The sequence below is a fragment of the Oncorhynchus gorbuscha genome, unplaced genomic scaffold, assembly GCF_021184085.1.
Source record: "Oncorhynchus gorbuscha isolate QuinsamMale2020 ecotype Even-year unplaced genomic scaffold, OgorEven_v1.0 Un_scaffold_763, whole genome shotgun sequence".
NCBI classification, from domain to species: domain Eukaryota; kingdom Metazoa; phylum Chordata; class Actinopteri; order Salmoniformes; family Salmonidae; genus Oncorhynchus; species Oncorhynchus gorbuscha.
In genome coordinates this window covers 113,893-138,581 of record NW_025745554.1, presented here as the reverse complement: position 1 = coordinate 138,581, position 24,689 = coordinate 113,893, and the positions used below count along the sequence as shown (strand labels likewise).

The 24,689-nt window shown below is 47.6% G+C and overlaps 1 protein-coding gene and 1 pseudogene across 1 annotated transcript in view; one reads left to right on the top strand and one right to left on the bottom strand.

Annotated features, from left to right (window-relative positions):
• Positions 1-3,600: 3,600 nt before the first annotated feature.
• LOC124019187 lies at positions 3,601-11,800 on the bottom strand (annotated as a pseudogene).
• Positions 11,801-12,779: 979 nt separating this feature from the next.
• The window catches only part of LOC124019190 (very-long-chain enoyl-CoA reductase), an 18,184-nt gene continuing 6,274 nt past the window's right edge, over positions 12,780-24,689 (top strand). The window contains exons 1-4 of the mRNA XM_046334576.1: positions 12,780-12,913; positions 18,902-18,952; positions 21,820-21,871; positions 22,352-22,396. Coding sequence (XP_046190532.1) covers positions 12,899-12,913; positions 18,902-18,952; positions 21,820-21,871; positions 22,352-22,396 — 163 coding nt within the window. The 5' untranslated portion in view covers positions 12,780-12,898. The remainder of the gene's footprint in view (positions 12,914-18,901; positions 18,953-21,819; positions 21,872-22,351; positions 22,397-24,689) is intronic.

Here is a 24,689-nt window from a genome sequence, read left to right as displayed (position 1 = left end):
GTCATTCACACTAGCGGACACACACACCTCTCACTCACACTTCCCTCCACCCTGTTATTGTAGGCATCCTGGAAAAGTAAAGACCATTCAAGCATAGAAATGGAATCAGCATCGACTTGAATGGGAAGGTCCATTCTATAGATTATATTTCTATACATTCCAATAGCGTTGTTTCTCTTCTAAACCAATGACTACTGGTATTATCACACTATGGGCATTGATCAGTGATCAGTGGCAATTACTTTCTATTGATTTGATCAGAATCCAAAACCATGAAACCAACCCATGATACCTAAACGCCTAGTATAGATACATGAAACCAACCCATGATACCTAAACGCCTAGTATAGATACATGAAACCAACCCATGATACCTAAACCCTAGTATAGATACATGAAACCAACCCATGATACCTAAACGCCTAGTATAGATACATGAAACCAACCCATGATACCTAAACGCCTAGTATAGATACATGAAACCAACCCATGATACCTAAACGCCTAGTATAGATACATGAAACCAACCCATGATACCTAAACGCCTAGTATAGATACATGAAACCAACCCATGATACCTAAACGCCTAGTATAGATACATGAAACCAACCCATGATACCTAAACGCCTAGTATAGATACATGAAACCAACCCATGATACCTAAACCCCTAGTATAGATACATGAAACCAACCCATGATACCTAAACGCCTAGTATAGATACATGAAACCAACCCATGATACCTAAACCTAGTATAGATACATGAAACCAACCCATGATACCTAAACGCCTAGTATAGATACATGAAAACCAACCCATGATACCTAAACGCCTAGTATAGATACATGAAACCAACCCATGATACCTAAACGCCTAGTATAGATACATGAAACCAACCCATGATACCTAAACGCCTAGTATAGATACATGAAACCAACCCATGATACCTAAACGCCTAGTATAGATACATGAAACCAACCCATGATACCTAAACGCCTAGTATAGATACATGAAACCAACCCATGATACCTAAACGCCTAGTATAGATACATGAAACCAACCCATGATACCTAAACGCCTAGTATAGATACATGAAACCAACCCATGATACCTAAACGCCTAGTATAGATACATGAAACCAACCCATGATACCTAAACGCCTAGTATAGATACATGAAACCAACCCATGATACCTAAACGCCTAGTATAGATACATGAAACCAACCCATGATACCTAAACGCCTAGTATAGATACATGAAACCAACCCATGATACCTAAACGCCTAGTATAGATACATGAAACCAACCCATGATACCTAAACGCCTAGTATAGATACATGAAACCAACCCATGATACCTAAACGCCTAGTATAGATACATGAAACCAACCCATGATACCTAAACGCCTAGTATAGATACATGAAACCAACCCATGATACCTAAACGCCTAGTATAGATACATGAAACCAACCCATGATACCTAAACCCTAGTATAGATACATGAAACCAACCCATGATACCTAAACGCCTAGTATAGATACATGAAACCAACCCATGATACCTAAACGCCTAGTATAGATACATGAAACCAACCCATGATACCTAAACGCCTAGTATAGATACATGAAACCAACCCATGATACCTAAACGCCTAGTATAGATACATGAAACCAACCCATGATACCTAAACGCCTAGTATAGATACATGAAACCAACCCGATACCTAAACGCCTAGTATAGATACATGAAACCAACCCATGATACCTAAACGCCTAGTATAGATACATGAAACCAACCCATGATACCTAAACGCCTAGTATAGATACATGAAACCAACCCATGATACCTAAACGCCTAGTATAGATACATGAAACCAACCCATGAACCTAAACCCTAGTATAGATACATGAAACCAACCCATGATACCTAAACGCCTAGTATAGATACATGAAACCAACCCATGATACCTAAACGCCTAGTATAGATACATGAAACCAACCCATGATACCTAAACGCCTAGTATAGATACATGAAACCAACCCATGATACCTAAACCCGCCTAGTATAGATACATGAAACCAACCCATGATACCTAAACGCCTAGTATAGATACATGAAACCAACCCATGATACCTAAACGCCTAGTATAGATACATGAAACCAACCCATGATACCTAAACGCCTAGTATAGATACATGAAACCAACCCATGATACCTAAACGCCTAGTATAGATACATGAAACCAACCCATGATACCTAAACGCCTAGTATAGATACATGAAACCAACCCATGATACCTAAACGCCTAGTATAGATACATGAAACCAACCCATGATACCTAAACGCCTAGTATAGATACATGAAACCAACCCATGATACCTAAACGCCTAGTATAGATACATGAAACCAACCCATGATACCTAAACGCCTAGTATAGATACATGAAACCAACCCATGATACCTAAACGCCTAGTATAGATACATGAAACCAACCCATGATACCTAAACCCTAGTATAGATACATGAAACCAACCCATGATACCTAAACGCCTAGTATAGATACATGAAACCAACCCATGATACCTAAACGCCTAGTATAGATACATGAAACCAACCCATGATACCTAAACGCCTAGTATAGATACATGAAACCAACCCATGATACCTAAACGCCTAGTATAGATACATGAAACCAACCCATGATACCTAAACGCCTAGTATAGATACATGAAACCAACCCATGATACCTAAACGCCTAGTATAGATACATGAAACCAACCCATGATACCTAAACGCCTAGTATAGATACATGAAACCAACCCATGATACCTAAACGCCTAGTATAGATACATGAAACCAACCCATGATACCTAAACGCCTAGTATAGATACATGAAACCAACCCATGATACCTAAACGCCTAGTATAGATACATGAAACCAACCCATGATACCTAAACGCCTAGTATAGATACATGAAACCAAAACCAACCCATAGATACATGAAACCAACCCATGATACCTAAACGCCTAGTATAGATACATGAAACCAACCCATGATACCTAAACGCCTAGTATAGATACATGAAACCAACCCATGATACCTAAACGCCTAGTATAGATACATGAAACCAACCCATGATACCTAAACGCCTAGTATAGATACATGAAACCAACCCATGATACCTAAACGCCTAGTATAGATACATGAAACCAACCCATGATACCTAAACGCCTAGTATAGATACATGAAACCAACCCATGATACCTAAACGCCTAGTATAGATACATGAAACCAACCCATGATACCTAAACGCCTAGTATAGATACATGAAACCAACCCATGATACCTAAACGCCTAGTATAGATACATGAAACCAACCCATGATACCTAAACGCCTAGTATAGATACATGAAACCAACCCATGATACCTAAACGCCTAGTATAGATACATGAAACCAACCCATGATACCTAAACGCCTAGTATAGATACATGAAACCAACCCATGATACCTAAACGCCTAGAATAGATACATGAAACCAACCCATGATACCTAAACGCCTAGTATAGATACATGAAACCAACCCATGATACCTAAACGCCTAGTATAGATACATGAAACCAACCCATGATACCTAAACGCCTAGTATAGATACATGGCAGCAGAGGTCCAGAGTGACAGTTTCCTCAGTTCACTAGTGGTTCTGAAGTGGACTCACGAGGTCCAGAGTGACAGTTTCCTCAGTTCACTAGTGGTTCTGAAGTGGACTCACGAGGCCCAGAGTGACAGTTTCCTCAGTTCACTAGTGGTTCTGAAGTGGACTCACGAGGCCCAGAGTGACAGTTTCCTCAGTTCACTAGTGGTTCTGAAGTGGACTCACGAGGCCCAGAGTGACAGTTTCCTCAGTTCACTAGTGGTTCTGAAGTGGACTCACGAGGTCCAGAGTGACAGTTTCCTCAGTTCACTAGTGGTTCTGAAGTGGACTCACGAGGTCCAGAGTGACAGTTTCCTCAGTTCACTAGTGGTTCTGAAGTGGACTCACGAGGTCCAGAGTGACAGTTTCCTCAGTTCACTAGTGGTTCTGAAGTGGACTCACGAGGTCCAGAGTGACAGTTTCCTCAACTAAAGGTCAAGAGACACCGTAACGAGCGTTGGCCGTGCGCAGTAGGTCACCTGATGGGTGTCGACGAACGATGGCGATTCAACACAGAATCGTCTGGAAAGGAACAGAAAATGGCGGTGATAAACGTTCTTTGGTCGATAGGGAGGACAGCCACATGATGCCTTTCACTGTTCGTCTGCTCCGTCAGTTTTGTCCTGAAGACGTTCATAGTTTATAGCCATCAGGACAAGGGTGGAAGCACCTGTGCGATGGTCTCCTTGGCACTCTGACTCAGTCTCTCCGGAAACGCCACCTCGTACTCCACCAGCAGGTCACCGCGGCGATCGGGCCGCTTGGGCAGAGGAAGCCCCTCCCCTGTGATGCGTCGTTTCATCCCCGGACGCACCACGTCCCCTGTTGTCACGGTTACTGTCCTGCCGTCCAACGTGGGGCGATGACCGTGCAGCCGCACAGCGCCTGAAGAGGGGGGGGGGAGAGAGAGAGAGAGAAGAGAAGAGGGGGAGAGAGAGAGAAGAGGGGGAGAGAGAGAGAAGAGGGGGAGAGAGAGAGAAGAGGGGGAGAGAGAGAGAAGAGGGGGAGAGAGATGTTACACTTCATCACTCTAGTCTACATGCAAACAGCTGTCTGTAGGTTCAAGAATGAGTCATTCTAAGTGCTATCAATTTGTTTAGCGAGCACTTGGAGAGGATTGTGTAAAAACAAAGTATCTTTAGTTTAGTTAAAGTTCAGATGACTCTGCCTTACCTCTCTGAGGGAGACCTTGGCGGGGTAAACGATGTCAGAGCCGTCTCGCCGGAACACCGGGTGTGGCTTATCCTTGACCACGAACACCACGTCTGCCGGGATGTTAGTCGGCGTCTCGTCCCCCTCTTTAGGGAAGGTGACCTTCGTCCCCTCCTTCCATCCCTTCTTTATCTCCACCTCCAGGATCTTGTCCTCCATCCGGAGGGTCCGTCTGTCTGCGTTCAGCCGCTTGTGGGATATCTTCATTCTCTTAGTGCAGCCTGAGAGCACCTTTACAAAAGACCACGATGGAAACGAGGCTTTATGGTGTTATCCTACAAAACTTTTTACATTGTATGATGTGCTGTGTGTATATGGATACCTTGAATGGTCAAATAAAATAAGTCAACCAACCAACCTCCTCTAAGGTCACCCTGAGTTCGTGGAGCACGGGTGGGTCCTGGTGCTTCTCAACCATCTGCCCCCCATCCCCCTCCCCCATCCCTGTGCTGAAGGAAGGGGGAACCCCCTATGCCACCACCCCCATCCCAAAACGGGCGAAGGGATCGTCAGTGTCCATGTTGTCCCCATCTGGGCCCCCACCGTTTCGGGTGAAGAACTGGTCGAAGGGGCTCCGGCCCCCGAAGAACTCGGCGAAGATGGCGTGGGGGTCGCCTTGGAAGGAGTAGCTGAAACTAGGGCCCCCGGGAACACCCCCTCCTCCTGGGGGGCCTCCTCCTTTCAACCCTGAAGAGGAGAGGGAGGGAGGGAGGGAGGCAGGAAGGGAGGCAGGAAGGGAGGGGAGCGAGAGAGGGAGGGAGGAAGGCAGGAAGGGAGGGGAGCAGGAGGGGAGCGAGAGAGGGAGGGAGGGAGGGAGGGAGGGAGGGAGGGAGGGGGAGGGAGGGAGGGAGGGAGGGAGGGAGAGGGAGGCAGGGAGGGGGGAGCAGGAGAGAGGGAGGGAGGAAGGCAGGAAGGGAGGGGGGAGCAGGAGAGGGAGGGAGGGAGGGAGGAAGGCAGGAAGGGAGGGGGAGCAGGAGGGGAGAGGAGGAGGGAGGGAGGAAGGCAGCAAGGAGGGGAGCAGGAGGGGAGCTGAGAGAGGAGGGAGGGAGGGAGGAAGGCAGCAAGGGAGGTTAGGAGGAGGGGACTCTAGAGAGAGGGAGGGAGGGAGGAAGGCAGCAAGGGAGGGGGAGCAGGAGGGGAGCGAGAGAGGGACTCTGTGTAGAGGGAGGGAGGGAGGGAGGGTTAAACATTTGTGGCTCTGGTCCAGACTTCTTTCAATATATAATAATAATAATATATGTTGTGTAAACATTTCCTATGTGCAGTGGCACCCATGGTTGTGGAAACAATGAGTCTGTGTGTAGAGATAGAAGGGAGGGAGCGCTCTGTGTGTAGAGATAGGAGGGAGGGGCGCTCTGTGTGTAGAGATAGGAGGGAGGGGCGCTCTGTGTGTAGAGATAGGAGGGAGGGGCGCTCTGTGTGTAGAGATAGGAGGGAGGGGCGCTCTGTGTAGAGATAGGAGGGAGGGACACTCTGTGTAGAGATAGGAGTAGGAGGGAGGGACACTCTGTGTAGAGATAGGAGGGAGGGACACTCTGTGTAGAGATAGGAGGGAGGGACACTCTGTGTAGAGATAGGAGGGAGGGACACTCTGTGTAGAGATAGGAGGGAGGAGATAGGGAGGGAGGGACACTCTGTGTAGAGATAGGAGGGAGGGACACTCTGTGTAGAGAGGAGGGAGGGACACTCTGTGTAGAGACATAGAGAGAGGGAGGGACACTCTGTGTAGAGATAGGGGAGGGACACTCTGTGTAGAGATAGGAGGGAGGGACACTCTGTGTAGAGATAGGAGGGAGGGACACTCTGTGTAGAGATAGGAGGGAGGGACACTCTGTGTAGAGATAGGAGGGAGGGACACTCTGTGTAGAGATAGGAGGGAGGGACACTCTGTGTAGAGATAGGAGGGAGGGACACTCTGTGTAGAGATAGGAGGGAGGGACACTCTGTGTAGAGATAGGAGGGAGGGACACTCTGTGTAGAGATAGGAGGGAGGGACACTCTGTGTAGAGATAGGAGGGAGGGACACTCTGTGTAGAGATAGGAGGGAGGGACACTCTGTGTAGAGATAGGAGGGAGGGACACTCTGTGGAGGGAGGCACTCTGTGTAGAGATAGGAGGGAGGGACACTCTGTGTAGAGATAGGAGGGAGGGACACTCTGTGTAGAGATAGGAGGGAGGGACACTCTGTGTAGAGATAGGAGGGAGGGACACTCTGTGTAGAGATAGGAGGGAGGGACACTCTGTGTAGAGATAGAGATAGGAGGGAGGGAGGGACACTCTGTGTAGAGATAGGAGGGAGGGACACTCTGTGTAGAGATAGGAGGGAGGGACACTCTGTGTAGAGATAGGAGGGAGGGACACTCTGTGTAGAGATAGGAGGGAGGGACACTCTGTGTAGAGATGTGTAGAGATAGGAGGGAGGGACACTCTGTGTAGAGATAGGAGGGAGGGACACTCTGTGTAGAGATAGGAGGGAGGGACACTCTGTGTAGAGATAGGAGGGAGGGACACTCTGTGTAGAGATAGGAGGGAGGGACACTCTGTGTAGAGATAGGAGGGAGGGACACTCTGTAGAGATAGGAGGGAGATAGAGGAGGGAGGGACACTCTGTGTAGAGATAGGAGGGAGGGTAGAGATAGGAGGGAGGGACACTCTGTGTAGGAGAGATAGGAGGGGAGGGACACTCTGTGTAGAGAGGGAGGAGGGAGGGACACTCTGTGTAGAGATAGGAGGGAGGGACACTCTGTGTAGAGATAGGAGGGAGGGACACTCTGTGTAGAGATAGGAGGGAGGGACACTCTAGAGTGTAGAGATAGGAGGGAGGGACACTCTGTGTAGAGATAGGAGGGAGGGACACTCTGTGTAGAGATAGGAGGGAGGGACACTCTGTCTGTCAGAGATAGGAGGGAGATAGAGAGGGAGGGACACTCTGTGTAGAGATAGGAGGGAGGGACACTCTGTGTAGGAGGGAGGGACACTCTGGTAGAGATAGGAGGGAGGGACACTCTGTGTAGAGATAGGAGGGAGGGACACTCTGTGTAGAGATAGGAGGGAGGGACACTCTGTGTAGAGATAGGAGGGAGGGACACTCTGTGTAGAGATAGGAGGGAGGGAGGGAGGGACACTCTGTGTAGAGATAGGAGGGAGGGTGTAGAGATAGGGAGGAGAGGGACACTCTGTGTAGAGATAGGAGGGAGGGACACTCTGTGTAGAGATAGGAGGGAGGGACACTCTGTAGAGATAGGAGGGAGGGACACTCTGTGTAGAGATAGGAGGGAGGGACACTCTGTGTAGGAGGAGGGAGGGGGAGGGAGGGACACTCTGTGTAGAGATAGGAGGGAGGGACACTCTGTGTAGAGATAGGAGGGAGGGACACTCTGTGTAGAGATAGGAGGGAGGGACACTCTGTGTAGAGATAGGAGGGAGGGACACTCTGTGTAGAGATAGGAGGGAGGGACAGAGATAGGAGGGAGGGACACTCTGTAGAGATAGGAGGGAGACACTCTGTGTAGAGATAGGAGGGAGGGACACTCTGTGAGGGAGGGGGACACTCTGTGTAGAGATAGGAGAGGGATAGAGGAGGGAGGGACACTCTGTGTAGAGATAGGAGGGAGGGACACTCTGTGTAGAGATAGGAGGGAGGGACACTCTGTGTAGAGATAGGAGGGAGGGACACTCTGTGTAGAGATAGGAGGGAGGGACACTCTGTGTAGAGATAGGAGGGAGGGACACTCTGTGTAGAGAGAGGGAGGGGGAGGGAGGAGGGACACTCTGTGTAGAGATAGGAGGGAGGGACACTCTGTGTAGAGATCTGTGTAGAGATAGGAGGGAGGGACACTCTGTGTAGAGATAGGAGGGAGGGACACTCTGTGTAGAGGGAGGGAGGGACACTCTGTGTAGAGATAGGAGGAGGGAGGGACACTCTGTGTAGAGATAGGAGGGAGGGACACTCTGTGTAGAGATAGGAGGGAGGGAGGGACACTCTGTGTAGAGATAGGAGGGAGGGACACTCTGTGTAGAGATAGGAGGGAGGGACACTCTGTGTAGAGATAGGAGGGAGGGACACTCTGTGTAGAGATAGGAGGGAGATAGATCCAGAGGGAGGGACACTCTGTGTAGAGATAGGAGGGAGGGACACTCTGTGTAGAGATTTCCTAGAGATAGGAGGGAGGGACACATGTGTAGAGATAGGAGGGAGGGACACTGTGTAGAGATAGGAGGGAGGGACACTCTGTGTAGAGGGAGGGAGGGACACTCTGTGTAGAGATAGGAGGGAGGGACACTCTGTGTAGAGATAGGAGGGAGGGACACTCTGTGTAGAGTAGAGGGAGGGACACTCTGTGTAGAGATAGGAGGGAGGGACACTCTGTGTAGAGATAGGGAGGGACACTCTGTGTAGAGATAGGAGGGAGGGACACTCTGTGTAGAGGAGGGACACTCTGTGTAGAGATAGGAGGGAGGGACACTCTGTGTAGAGATAGGAGGGAGGGACACTCTGTGTAGAGATAGGAGGGAGGGACACTCTGTGTAGAGATAGGAGGGAGGGACACTCTGTGTAGAGATAGGAGGGAGGGACACTCTGTGTAGAGATAGGAGGGAGGGACACTCTGTGTAGAGATAGGAGGGAGGGACACTCTGTAGAGATAGGAGGGAGGGTGTAGAGATAGGAGGGAGGGACACTCTGTGTAGAGATAGAACTCTGTGTAGAGGAGGGACACTCTGTGTAGAGATAGAAGGGAGGGACACTCTGTGTAGAGATAGAGGGAGGGACACTCTGTGTAGAGATAGGAGGGAGGGACACTCTGTGTAGAGATAGGAGGGAGGGACACTCTGTGTGTAGAGATAGAAGGGAGGGACACTCTGTGTAGAGATAGAAGGGAGGGACACTCTGTGTAGAGATAGAAGGGAGGGACACTCTGTGTAGAGATAGAAGGGAGGGACACTCTGTGTAGAGATAGAAGGGAGGGACACTCTGTGTAGAGATAGAAGGGAGGGACACTCTGTGTAGAGATAGAAGGGAGGGACACTCTGTGTAGAGATAGAAGGGAGGGACACTCTGTGTAGAGATGGAAGGGAGGAACACTCTGTGTAGAGATGGAAGGGAGGAACACTCTGTGTAGAGATGGAAGGGAGGAACACTCTGTGTAGAGATGGAAGGGAGGAACACTCTGTGTAGAGATGGAAGGGAGGAACACTCTGTGTAGAGATGGAAGGGAGGAACACTGTGTGTAGAGATGGAAGGGAGGAACACTGTGTGTAGAGATGGAAGGGAGGAACACTGTGTGTAGAGATGGAAGGGAGGCTGCCTCATAATAATGGCCAGAACAGAGCAATGGAACGGCATCAGACACCTGGAAACAATGTGTCTGATGTATTTGATACCATTCCTCCACTTCCACTCCAGTCATAACCATGAGCCCATCCTCCCCAATTAAGGTGCCACCAACCTCCTGTGGTCTACAATGTCTGTTGCTATTCACGGAATGATGCAGCTTGACCTTTGAGTTATCTAGACTGGTCTTTGAAGACAACTGATAAGAACACAGCAGCACCGTTGTAACCGGGTGTAACAGTATAATTTTAGTCCATCCCCTCGCCCCTACCGGGCTCGAACCAGGGACCCTCTGCACACATCAACAATAGTCACCACAAAGCATCGTTAACCATCGCTACTTCAAGGTCTCAGAGCAAGTGACGTCACCGATTGCAACGCTATTAGCGCGCACCACCGCTAAGGAGCTAGCCATTTCACATACTAAGGAGTACACAGCCACACTATCTGTCGTTTGAGAAACTTGCTGGCAGGCTAGCGCCAAACTGGCAAAGACAAACGCTCCGCCCCGCTGTGACGTCAGCGCCCGAAACTTCCAGTAGTGGGCGCGCACCTCTCCCTCGCCGCTCCGCTCTTGGCGTGCAGTGTTATTATTACAGTGTTATTGTATCTAGCAGTTTGTTTCCCCCCTTCTCCATTCTTATGATTGTGCTGCAAGGGATTCTTGTTGGAACTCGCGAATCCCTTGCAGCTCAATCTGGAGAATGGAGAACGGGGGAAAACTGATAGATGCGATAAACCTGCTGTGTCTTGCCCTTTCTCGTTATAAAATATAGCTCACATAGGCTAAGAAATGTAGGCTTATAAACTGTTGCTCACAGGCCGAGAAGGGAAGGCTTATGAGCTATTGCTTGGTTTGTTAGAAGTATATAGCGTTTGTTTTTGGAACATCTGTGGCCCAAAGCGTCAGAACACTAGAAATACAACGATTTCAGCAACACTGAAGAATAGTAGATTATCAGAGGAAGAGAGGCAGGTTCTTGAGACAGATCTTGAAATGCCTTTTCGCCGTAAAACTAATCTAAATATCCAGCGACAATGATTCAGCTTTACATCTTTATAATCGCAGCTTTGAAATCGTTTCCGATAGGCCTACCTAACTAAAGTACTTCGGAAAACAACGTGTATTTATTCAGCACTTTTAACAATAACATGTCGTGTCTGGTCAATAAAACACGTACCTTCTTCCCCGAATCGGTCGTAAACGTCCTTTTTCTTTGGGTCGCTCAGAACGTCATAAGCTTCAGCTATTTCTTTAAACTTGTCCTCGGCTTTGGGAGACTTGTTTTTATCCGGGTGGTAACGCAGAGCCTGCTTGCGATAAGCCTTCTTGATCTCGTCCTCCGTCGCCCCTTTCTGTATGCCCAGAACATTATAGTAGTCTTTACCCATTTTGACCATGTAGCTGTCGGTGTGTTAATTCCGAATAGCTGCGAGAAATAGTTTAAATTTCCCTTGCTTGAGCCTGTGCTGACTGCCAATCAAATTCGCACAATGTAGACGGGTAGTTCTCTTTAAATGCGCTGGTCCGGTTGCAGGTAGTATATCTATGGAATGGTACTTAAACGTATTGAAGCCTAACCTGAACTGTACACTTACTGTTGAAGAACGCTACAGTTCTGTCAGCTCCGCTTGGGACCCATTCTAGTTTATATCCGCGCAGAAATTTCGAGAATTTTCTAGCAGCATCAGGAAGAGTCTGAACGCAGTTCAACTCCTGTCGGACGAAAGTTCCTGGGACCGATCACGGCTAACAGAGCGTCACTGAGTTTGACAGTTCCACAGGACACGCCTCTGTAGTCGAGCCGAAACTCAACCCATTCTTTTTATTTCTACGTTGCACATTCTTCCACTGCAAATCTACCATTCCAGTGTTTTACTTGCTATATTATATTTACTTTGCCACCATTGCCTTGTTTTTGCTGACATCGTATATAGACTTGTTTATACTCCCTGGACGTATCAAACGTACTAAGATTCGTGTTAGTGAACAGAATGTTCTTACAATATGTCTGCAAACTGCGCAGAGGAAAACCTATATGGATCCCCGGAACAAAACTGATTCCCTCATAATGTGGTTTGTCTGTCCCGTTTGTTGGAACTATAGGTGTAGTCCTCGCTATGCTTCAGGTTTATAGGTACTATGCGTTAGGTTATCTATTTAAATAATTACGTTATTTCAACTTTTACTAGCCTCTTCTTGGTCAAATGCCCACAAAGAGGTCCAGGCCTGTCCTTGGCAAACAGCCTTGCTGCTTTTGAAAACCATCGCTGACACATTATGCCCAATATAACAGTCAGTAATCTACGAAGTAAAATTGCTGATCTGTAAAGTCAGTATGTAGCTTGCCCTGGTGTTGATAACGTAAGATTTACTAACATAATCACCCGCTAATACAATTTATCCCGCATCTCCCATTTGTCCAAACGAATCACTCCATTTTTGAATCTACTCCCCCATTGGCTACAGTACGGGAAGTACGGCATATCTACTTAGCTTTCCGACACATTGATTGGACGTGATATTAAATAGGTAACCATTGGACTTCCCAATCATTGGACCAATTGGGTACCTGAAAGCCATCACTGCTTCCTCTTGCTCTGATTGGAAGGCACGACCCGTCGCTCACCTTGGATGAGAGCGAGCACAAACTGCCAAGATGAAGCATTACGAGGTAAGATAGTATCCGCTGTAACTCGAAACCTTTAATCGGGATTCTGTACATTATATTTCTAGCTGTTTCATTACCGGTGTTGTAAGATTGTCAGTTCGTTTCCCGACGGTCAGATTTAGGATGGTAGGAAACGCTGGAGAACAGAGACGAGCTCACTCGGATGTCAAAGCCTCCAGCCCGGGTGGTGTGGTGTGCTTGTGGACTCTCTGGTCCAACTTGTAGTCTACTTGCCTGCAATTCACATATCATGGATATAGCCTATCACTTCTACTTTCACAATAAATAGCAAACCAACCAAACAGATAGGTTACTAGTTTATGTATCTATATACCAGTCGTTGTTTTCTCACAATGCATAAACTAGGCTGTGCCGCCGCTGGTGGATTGGAACGCAAAAGAGTTCTTATCTCGACATTGTTGCTTCATTGCGGGGCAGCGAGACTATCTATCATTGCAGGTGAACAGTCAAGTGCGCAACAAATCTAACCTTGTGGGGAGTGTCGTGTCGTGTCGTACAATAATGTAGCCTCTTGGGTAGAAGTGTTGACCGTTACACTACTTTACTGTATGAACATAAAGAGGCCACTGCGTCTCATATCAGACTGACTTGACAGTCTGTTGATCTGCATATAGGAGAGTAAAGTGATGACACAACTAGGCCTAGCTTAAATCTAAACTCCTATTGCACATAGCCTCGTCGACTTAGGGTTTTCAATCACAAATACGAGACAAAGTTATATGGTGAGCAAGAAAGGCTGCATGCAAAGATGTATATTTAATCATATCACAGCCCACTGTGTTACTGTGTTAAATTCATAGCAAACAGGCAATAATGGTAGTTACTATGTCCTCTGAAACACATAACCACCTTCACTCTCATGGCTGTATAGGCAGACAGACCCATAGACATTTACCTCTACATGTGTTGTCCTTGTGGCTCTCTCAGACCCAATACACACAGATCTAGGAGCAGATTAACCCCCACTAAACCTAACCTTAGCCATTTGGGGGTAATCGCATACAACCTGATTTTATATCAGTGTCTAGAGGGGAGTTAATCCTCCTACAGTCAGATTTTAAAACCGCTTTCTAGACTGCAGGCCAGCTAGCTACAGCAGGTGTTGTCATGGCTACCAGGACTGAAGCTACAGCAGGTGTTGTCATGGCTACCAGGACTGAAGCTACAGCAGGTGCTGTCATGGCTACCAGGACTGAAGCTACAGCAGGTGCTGTCATGGCTACCAGGACTGAAGCTACAGCAGGTGCTGTCATGGCTAACAGGACTGAAGCTACAGCAGGTGCTGTCATGGCTACCAGGACTGAAGCTACAGCAGGTGCTGTCATGGCTACCAGGACTGAAGCTACAGCAGGTGCTGTCATGGCTACCAGGACTGAAGCTACAGCAGGTGCTGTCATGGCTACCAGGACTGAAGCTACAGCAGGTGCTGTCATGGCTACCAGGACTGAAGCTACAGCAGGTGTTGTCATGGCTACCAGGACTGAAGCTACAGCAGGTGTTGTCATGGCTACCAGGACTGAAGTTACAGCAGGTGTTGTCATGGCTACCAGGACTGAAGTTACAGCAGGTGTTGTCATGGCTACCAGGACTGAAGCTACAGCAGGTGCTGTCATGGCTACCAGGACTGAAGCTACAGCAGGTGCTGTCATGGCTACCAGGACTGAAGCTACAGCAGGTGTTGTCATGGCTACCAGGACTGAAGGTTACAGCAGGTGTTGTCATGGCTACCAGGACTGAAGTTCCAGCAGGTGCTGTCATGGCTACCAGGACTGAAGCTACAGCAGGTGTTGTCATGGCTACCAGGACTGAAGCTACAGCAGGTGTTGTCATGGCTACCAGGACTGAAGCTACAGCAGGTGTTGTCATGGCTACCAGGACTGAAGCTACAGCAGGTGTGCCGACCAAACCCAATGGACAGGATGTGAAGGAGCCAGTTTGGGGAGTTGTGTAGAGTTAGAAGTGCCCCAACCAGTGGGTTCCAGCCCCGACCAGTGGGTTCCAGCCCCAAGGGTTCCAGCCCCGACCAGTGGGTTCCAGCCCCGACCAGTGGGTTCCAGCCCCGACCAGTGGGTTCCAGCCCCGACCAGTGGGTTCCAGCCCCGACCAGTGGGAGCCGCTTGCCTGCTACAATGTAACCTAGTGTTCTGCCGGAAAGGTCCAGAACTCTTGGAGGCCGTCGTAAAGCTGACATACCAGCATGCTACAGTAATATCTAGATTAGTCTGCAGGAAGCCCAATATAGACATGTTATTGCACTGGTAAGAGGTGCATTTGACTATAGAATAAATGTTGGGCCTGTATCAATGCGTCATTGGCCATCAGGGAAGGATTGCTAACAATCAACCAGATTACTGTCTGCATTACTGTCTGCATTCATCTTGAATCCAAATGATCTCCAATGAATACATTCATCACAACACAAAATCACTGCTGATGTAGTTATAACACATATCCACAAGGTGGAGCCAAAGCACTGTAATAGTAAATATAGACCAAGGCATGACACCTGCTGCCTCGCTGCACTGACAACAACACACACTGGGTGAAGATGGACACTCAATCCACCATACCACAGATCTAGGATCAGATTACCATACGCACAATGCTAATATTAACCATTCGGGTGGTAGAATATACCTGACTGTAGATCAGTTGCTAGTCCACTACATCATCATCAGGTCTGTCCGTAGAGAACGTTGTGCTAAGCTCACAGTGCATTTCTGTGCTGGAACAACCAGTAAATAACACTAATCATTAACACTGACCTGTGTGTCAGTGAGAAGAACGGTGTGGAGATGCCAGGAGCCAGAGTCCAGTAGACAGGAGATACACCGTCTGCCAACCTGTAGAGAGGGAGGGGACCTATTAGTGCACTATAATGAACTGGAGTGTTCTACGAATCCCTCTGTTTCTGTCAACCTGTAGAGAGGGAGGGGACCTATTACTATTAGTGCACTATAATGAACTGGAGTGTTCTACGAATCCCTCTGTCTTCCCCACTCAGTCATGGCAGCACAGAACTCCTCCAACCTGCACTACTACCCGAGTCTTGAATTTAGCTAGTTCCAATGCTGTCCTACTCTAGAGCTCCACGTTTTACCCCACGTTTTACCCCAGCCCTACCATAACACTACCCCAGCCCTACCATAACACTACCTTAACACTACCCTAACACTACCCTAACACTACCATAACACTACCATAACACTACCCCAGCCCTACCATAACACTACCCCAGCCCTACCATAACACTACCTTAACACTACCCTAACACTACCCTAACACTACCCTAACACTACCATAACACTACCATAACACTACCCCAGCCCTACCATAACACTACCCCAGCCCTACCATAACACTACCCCAGCCCTACCATAACACTACCATAACACTACCATAACACTACCCTAACACTACCATAACACTACCCTAACACTACCCCAGCTCTACCATAACACTACCCCAGCCCTACCATAACACTACCTTAACACTACCATAACACTACCCCAGGCCTACCATAACACTACCCCAGGCCTACCATAACACTACCCCAGGCCTACCATAACACTACCCCAGGCCTACCATAACACTACCCCAGCCCTACCATAACACTACCCTAGCCCTACCATAACACTATCCCAGCCCTACCCTAACACTACCCCTACCCTAACACTACCCCTACCCTAACACTACCCCTACCCTAACACTACCCCAGCCCTACCCTAACACTACCCCAGCCCTACCCTAACACTACCCTAGCCCTACCATAACACTATCCCAGCCCTACCCTAACACTATCCCAGCCCTACCCTAACACTACCCCTACCCTAACACTACCCCTACCCTAACACTACCCCAGCCCTACCCTAACACTACCCCAGCCCTACCCTAACACTACCCCAGCCCTACCCTAACACTACCCCTACCCTAACACTACCCCTACCCTAACACTACCCCTACCCTAACACTACCCCAGCCCTACCCTAACACTACCCCAGCCTTACCATAACACTATCCCAGCCTTACCATAACACTATCCCAGCCTTACCATAACACTATCCCAGCCCTACCATAACACTATCCCAGCCTTACCCTAACACTACCCCAGCCCTACCCTAACACTACCATAACACTACCCCAGCCCTACCATAACACTACCCCAGCCCTACCCTAACACTACCATAACAATACCCCAGCCCTACCCCAACCCTACCCTAACACTACCCTAACACTACCATAACACTACCCCAGCCCTAACCTAACACTACCCTAAAACTACCCTAACACTATCCCAGCCCTACCCTAACACTATCCCAGCCCTACCCTAACACTATCCCAGCCCTACCATAACACTACCCCAGCCCTACCATAACACTACCCCATCCCAACCATAACAAGCCCTACCCTAACACTACCCCATCCCAACCATAACAAGCCCTACCCTAACACTACCATAACACTACCATAACACTACCATAACACTACCATAACACTACACTACCATAACACTACCATAACACTACCCCAGCTATGACAGTTGTCTGTCCAGTACTGCTTTAGACCCCCAGCACAAGGAAAGACTGTTATCCCAGGGGGTTCTTTATATAGACTGAGGAAGATGGAATGGGGGGTTTAAATAGCTAGAGAAATCCTAGCCATGCCTGGCTTGGTGTGTGTGGACTACAAAGCATCATTTAATGGGCAGTTCTACAGTAATGGAATTGCGCAGACTCAGATTTTTTACTTTAAAATGTATATCAAACAAAAACAATTGATTTCACAGTTTATAAAACCATACAACTCTACAGGGCCTTGCAAAAGTATTCACCCCCTGGCGTTTTTCCTATTTTGTTGCCTTACAACCTGTAATTTAAATATATTTGTATTTGGATTTCATGTAATGGAAATACACAAAATAGTCCAAATTGGTGAAGTGAAATTTAAAAAATTACTTGTTTAAAAAATGTAAAAGTGGTGTATGTGTTCAACCCCTTTGCTATGAAGCCCCTAAATAAGACCCGGTGCAACTAATTACCTTCAGAAGTCACATAATTAATTTAATCAAGTCTACCTGTGTGCAGTATAAGTGTCACATGATCTCAGTGTGTGTGTGTGTGTGTGTGTGTGTGTGTGTGTGTGTGTGTGTGTGTGTGTGTGTGTGTGTGGAGTGGAGGGGAGGGTGTGGAGTGGAGGGGAGGGTGTGGAGTGGAGGGGAGGGTGTGGAGGGAGGGAGGGAGGGTGTGGAGGGAAGGGGAGGGAGGGAGGGTGTGGCGTGGCGGGAGTGGAGGGGATGAGGGCAGGGAGAGGGTTGCTTACGCAGAGCTTTTTATTTAGCTGTGGGGGGGGGGGGGACTGACGACACATACTTCCTTCTAGACTGGGAAGGGGGTGCTCGGGTGTCTTAGTGTGGGGAGGGGGGGTGCTCGGGTATCTTAGTGTGGGGAGGGGGGGGTTCTCTGGTATCTTAGTGGGGGGGGGGTCAAAATCAACTCAACACAGGAATGCATCAACTTTTCTTACTGTTCTATAAACTTTGCTCCCTGCTGTACATGACTTCACAGGGGAGCAGGGCTGTGTGGGGGTGGGGTTAAATAAAGCAACCAGCGTGCCAGGGAAGAAGGAATGAGAGGGGGGTGTGACAGAATGATAGAAAGGAGGGAGGGAGGGATGGGAGGGAAAACGACAGAGCGAACGAGGGGGAGAGAGATTTATTTCCACAGCTGAAACCAGGCGCCCCCGTTCTCCTCTCTCTGTTCAAACTGAGGGACTTGAGAAAAAGGGGTTTTTTTTTCAGACAAAGGGATTAAATAGAGAGGCTAGTGGTGGAGGAGTGTGGATATGGATACCGTAGTACTAGAGGGGGCTACCCACAAAAAGGCTGGTCCGGGGAGTGTCCCAGGGGTGCCAGCACCCACTGTTAAACGGCCCAAAGCTAAGAAGGCTAAGAAAGCTGTGGTTTTCTTTGAGGTGGAGATTCTGGATGCCAAGACCAAGGACAAACTCTGCTTCCTGGACAAGGTAAGACCTCTTCACAAATACTGTGTGTGTGTGGGGGGGGGCACACGTCTATATCTGTGTGTGTACGTCTATCTGTGTGTCTCTGTGTTTAATAGTGCAACAGGTGCAGGCTAGATAGGACTATTAGTCTAATGTAGGACGTTCCACTGTACTCAGGTCAGAAGTGCTGTCTGTCTGAGCCCAGTCAGTCTGTATAGTGCTGTCTGTCTGTCTGTCTGAGCCCAGGCAGTCTGTATAGTGCTGTCTGTCTGTCTGTCTGAGCCCAGGCAGTCTGTATAGTGCTGTCTGTCTGTCTGTCTGTCTGAGCCCAGGCAGTCTGTATAGTGCTGTCTGTCTGTCTGAGCCCAGGCAGTCTGTATAGTGCTGTCTGTCTGTCTGTCTGTCTGAGCCCAGGCAGTCTGTATAGTGCTGTCTGTCTGAGCCCAGGCAGTCTGTATAGTGCTGTCTGTCTGTCTGTCTGAGCCCAGGCAGTCTGTATAGTGCTGTCTGTCTGTCTGTCTGAGCCCAGGCAGTCTGTATAGTGCTGTCTGTCTGTCTGTCTGAGCCCAGGCAGTCTGTATAGTGCTGTCTGTCTGTCTGTCTGTCTGAGCCCAGGCAGTCTGTATAGTGCTGTCTGTCTGTCTGTCTGAGCCCAGGCAGTCTGTATAGTGCTGTCTGTCTGTCTGTCTGAGCCCAGGCAGTCTGTATAGTGCTGTCTGTCTGTCTGTCTGAGCCCAGGCAGTCTGTATAGTGCTGTCTGTCTGTCTGTCTGAGCCCAGGCAGTCTGTATAGTGCTGTCTGTCTGTCTGTCTGAGCCCAGGCAGTCTGTATAGTGCTGTCTGTCTGTCTGTCTGAGCCCAGGCAGTCTGTATAGTGCTGTCTGTCTGTCTGTCTGAGCCCAGGCAGTCTGTATAGTGCTGTGTAGCTCCAGGTGCAACCTGAAGTAGTTAAGCCTTGTCTGAGCAAGAACGGCCCATCGTGACCAGTACTACCTAGGACTGTAGTGAACTATCATTCTTATGGCTTAGAGGTGGAACACCTAGCTAGGTTTATCATGGTGTTATAGACTGATGGTTAAATGACAGGTGTAACACCTAGCTAGGTTTATCATGGTGTTATAGTCTGATGGTTAAATGACAGGTGTAACATCTAGCTAGGTTTATCATGGTGTTATAGTCTGATGGTTAAATGACAGGTGTAACATCTAGCTAGGTTTATCATGGTGTTATAGACTGATGGTTAAATGACAGGTGTAACATCTAGCTAGGTTTATCATGGTGTTATAGACTGATGGTTAAATGACAGGTGTAACATCTAGCTAGGTTTATCATGGTGTTATAGACTGATGGTTAAATGACAGGTGTAACACCTAGCTAGGTTTATCATGGTGTTATAGTCTGATGGTTAAATGACAGGTCTAACACCTAGCTAGGTTTATCATGGTGTTATAGGTTTAATAGCACTGTATTAGGTTCTGTATGGTGTTAGTGTGATATTAGTAGGGCATACAGGAGCTGCAAGGTATCAGGTCACGTCCTCGCAGGATTACCACTGCTCTGAGACCTGTTCTCAGCTTAACACAGTTTCCATGGCCACGTCATCCCCCACTTTAGACTGCGGCACCCTGGAAAATAGAGATTCCTGAAGTAGGGCTTTGATGTGGGAGTGAGTATTTGATTTGGTTATTAGAATTTTATATTGGTGGAGTTGAATAGAGTTATTCTAATCTGATGTTGTCTAGTAAATGATCTGTAATGTCTGGGGTGAAGTCATAAATAGACTGGAATGTCTGGGGTGAAGTCATAAAGAGACTAGAATGTCTGGGGTGAAGTCATAAAGAGACTAGAATGTCTGGGGTGAAGTCATAAAGAGACTGGAATGTCTGGGGGAAACCTGTGATGTCACAAGTAGACTATAATCTCTTGAAGACCTCACCTCTGTGATGAAATCATGTCTGGAGAATACTTTGATTTTATAAAGAGTAGAATCTCTGGGAAAGACCTCTGATGTCATGAAGACACTAGAATATCTTGGAGACCTGCAATGTCATAAATAGAATCTGTGATGTCATGAGAGAGTAGAATATCTGGGGAAGACCTATGATGTCATAAGTAGACTAGAATGTCTGGAGAGGAACTCAGTGATGTCATAAAGAGACTAGAATGTCTGAGGGAAGACCTCAGTGATGTCATAAAGAGAATAGAATGTCTGAGGGAAGACCTCTGATGTCACAGACAAAGACAGTAGTAGTAGAATGTCTGGTGAATGTTGTCAGGATGTCAAAAAGAATGGAGCAGCCTGGTGGGGAGTCCAGTGTTTAGGACCTTTCAGTTTGACTGTTGTGACCCACCTTCAATACAGTCTTTGTACAAACACCTAGACCTTATCAACTAGCCAGTAAGGACTGTCCGTTGTTCCTCTGCCCGGCGATTAGTATTGGCTATAGTGGCCCATGGCTGGGCAGAACCATCCAGTCCCTGCTGACTGGAGTTAGGGGGGTATGTGAGGGCTAAGCCCCCAGGACGAGGCAGTCTGGCTGGGGGAACAGGGTTCAGCGCAAGCCCTTCAACCTCCAGACTTGGCATCAATCTGGGAGTGGCCGCTGTTAAATGGTTGTGTGTACGTCTTTTGTCAGTTTGTCTTTTTGGGATTGTTGTTGCGGTGTGGCTTTGACTGTGTGTGTGTGTGTGTGTGTGTTTTGGCGCTGTATGTGTCTGTTATAGTTATGCCGTGTGTGTGTGTGTGTGGTGATAATGCCAGCTGTTTGATACTCAGTACCCAGGGGGTGTGGCCAGAGCGAGAGCTAAATTTACTGGTAATCACATGAAAGGGCAATGAGGAGGAGGAGGGGGGAGGGGTGTATCCCACTCATCTCTCTTGATTTGCAGGTTGAGCCAAATGCCACTATTGGGGAGATCAAGTCTATGTTCCACAAAAGCCGTGAGTACAACCTTAGATTGACATTACACAGCAGCACACAGCAGCACATTCCACTGCAATTAAATTCACTTCAATATACAGTATTTCAAAGCTAAAGAGTTTACCCCCCCTGTTGTCTGTGTGTCTGTCTTCTTTCTCTGTCTGTCCCTCTACCTGTCTGGTCTCTACCTGTCTGGTCTCTACCTGTCTGGTCTCTACCTGTCTGGTCTCTCCCCCTACCTGTCTGGTCTCTCCCCCTACCTGTCTGGTCTCTCCCTCTACCTGTCTGGTCTCTCCCTCTACCTGTCTGGTCTCTCCCTCTACCTGTCTGGTCTCTCCCTCTACCTGTCTGGTCTCTCCCCCTACCTGTCTGGTCTCTCCCCCTACCTGTCTGGTCTCTCCCCCTACCTGTCTGGTCTCTCCCCCTACCTGTCTGGTCTCTCCCCCTACCTGTCTGGTCTCTCCCTCTACCTGTCTGGTCTCTCCCCCTACCTGTCTCAGATCCTCAATGGTACGCAGCCAGACAGTCCATCCGTCTCGACCCAAGTAAGTCTAACTCCAAACCAGTCTTCTGCTGTTCAGTCTGTATGAAGACTGTATCTATAGTATATTAGTGATGGTAGCAGGCTGGTACAGGACAGTGTTGATATCTATAGTATAGTAGTGATGGTAGCAGGCTGGTACAGGACAGAGTTGATATCTATAGTAGTGATGGTAGCAGGCTGGTACAGGACAGTGTTGATATCTATAGTATAGTAGTGATGGTAGCAGGCTGGTACAGGACAGTGTTGATATCTATAGTATAGTAGTGATGGTAGCAGGCTGGTACAGGACAGTGTTGATATCTATAGTAGTGATGGTAGCAGGCTGGTACAGGACAGTGTTGATATCTATAGTAGTGATGGTAGCAGGCTGGTACAGGACAGTGTTGATATCTATAGTATAGTAGTGATGGTAGCAGGCTGGTACAGGACAGTGTTGATATCTATAGTAGTGATGGTAGCAGGCTGGTACAGGACAGTGTTGATATCTATAGTAGTGATGGTAGCAGGCTGGTACAGGACAGTGTTGATATCTATAGTATAGTAGTGATGGTAGCAGGCTGGTACAGGACAGTGTTGATATCTATAGTAGTGATGGTAGCAGGCTGGTACAGGACAGTGTTGATATCTATAGTAGTGATGGTAGCAGGCTGGTACAGGACAGTGTTGATATCTATAGTATAGTAGTGATGGTAGCAGGCTGGTACAGGACAGTGTTGATATCTATATTAGTGATGGTAGCAGGCTGGTACAGGACAGAGTTGATATCTATAGTAGTGATGGTAGCAGGCTGGTACAGGACAGTGTTGATATCTATAGTAGTGATGGTAGCAGGCTGGTACAGGACAGTGTTGATATCTATAGTAGTGATGGTAGCAGGCTGGTACAGGACAGTGTTGATATCTATAGTAGTGATGGTAGCAGGCTGGTACAGGACAGTGTTGATATCTATAGTAGTGATGGTAGCAGGCTGGTACAGGACAGTGTTGATATCTATAGTATAGTAGTGATGGTAGCAGGCTGGTACAGGACAGTGTTGATATCTATAGTATAGTAGTGATGGTAGCAGGCTGGTACAGGACAGTGTTGATATCTATAGTAGTGATGGTAGCAGGCTGGTACAGGACAGTGTTGATATCTATAGTAGTGATGGTAGCAGGCTGGTACAGGACAGTGTTGATATCTATAGTAGTGATGGTAGCAGGCTGGTACAGGACAGTGTTGATATCTATAGTAGTGATGGTAGCAGGCTGGTACAGGACAGTGTTGATATCTATAGTAGTGATGGTAGCAGGCTGGTACAGGACAGTGTTGATATCTATAGTAGTGATGGTAACAGGCTGGTACAGGACAGTGTTGATATCTATAGTATAATAGTGATGGTAGCAGGCTGGTACAGGACAGTGTTGATATCTATAGTATAGTAGTGATGGTAGCAGGCTGGTACAGGACAGTGTTGATATCTATAGTAGTGATGGTAGCAGGCTGGTACAGGACAGTGTTGATATCTATAGTAGTGATGGTAACAGGCTGGTACAGGACAGTGTTGATATCTATAGTATAGTAGTGATGGTAGCAGGCTGGTACAGGACAGTGTTGATATCTATAGTATAGTAGTGATGGTAGCAGGCTGGTACAGGACAGTGTTGATATCTATAGTATAGTAGTGATGGTAGCAGGCTGGTAGAGGACAGTGTTGATATCTATAGTATAGTAGTGATGGTAACAGGCTGGTACAGGACAGTGTTGATATCTATAGTAGTGATGGTAGCAGGCTGGTACAGGACAGTGTTGATATCTATAGTAGTGATGGTAACAGGCTGGTACAGGACAGTGTTGATATCTATAGTAGTGATGGTAGCAGGCTGGTACAGGACAGTGTTGATATCTATAGTAGTGATGGTAACAGGCTGGTACAGGACAGTGTTGATATCTATAGTAGTGATGGTAGCAGGCTGGTACAGGACAGTGTTGATATCTATAGTAGTGATGGTAACAGGCTGGTACAGGACAGTGTTGATATCTATAGTATAGTAGTGATGGTAGCAGGCTGGTACAGGACAGTGTTGATATCTATAGTATAGTAGTGATGGTAGCAGGCTGGTACAGGACAGTGTTGATATCTATAGTATAGTAGTGATGGTAGCAGGCTGGTACAGGACAGTGTTGATATCTATAGTATAGTAGTGATGGTAGCAGGCTGGTACAGGACAGTGTTGATATCTATAGTATAGTAGTGATGGTAGCAGGCTGGTACAGGACAGTGTTGATATCTATAGTATAGTAGTGATGGTAAC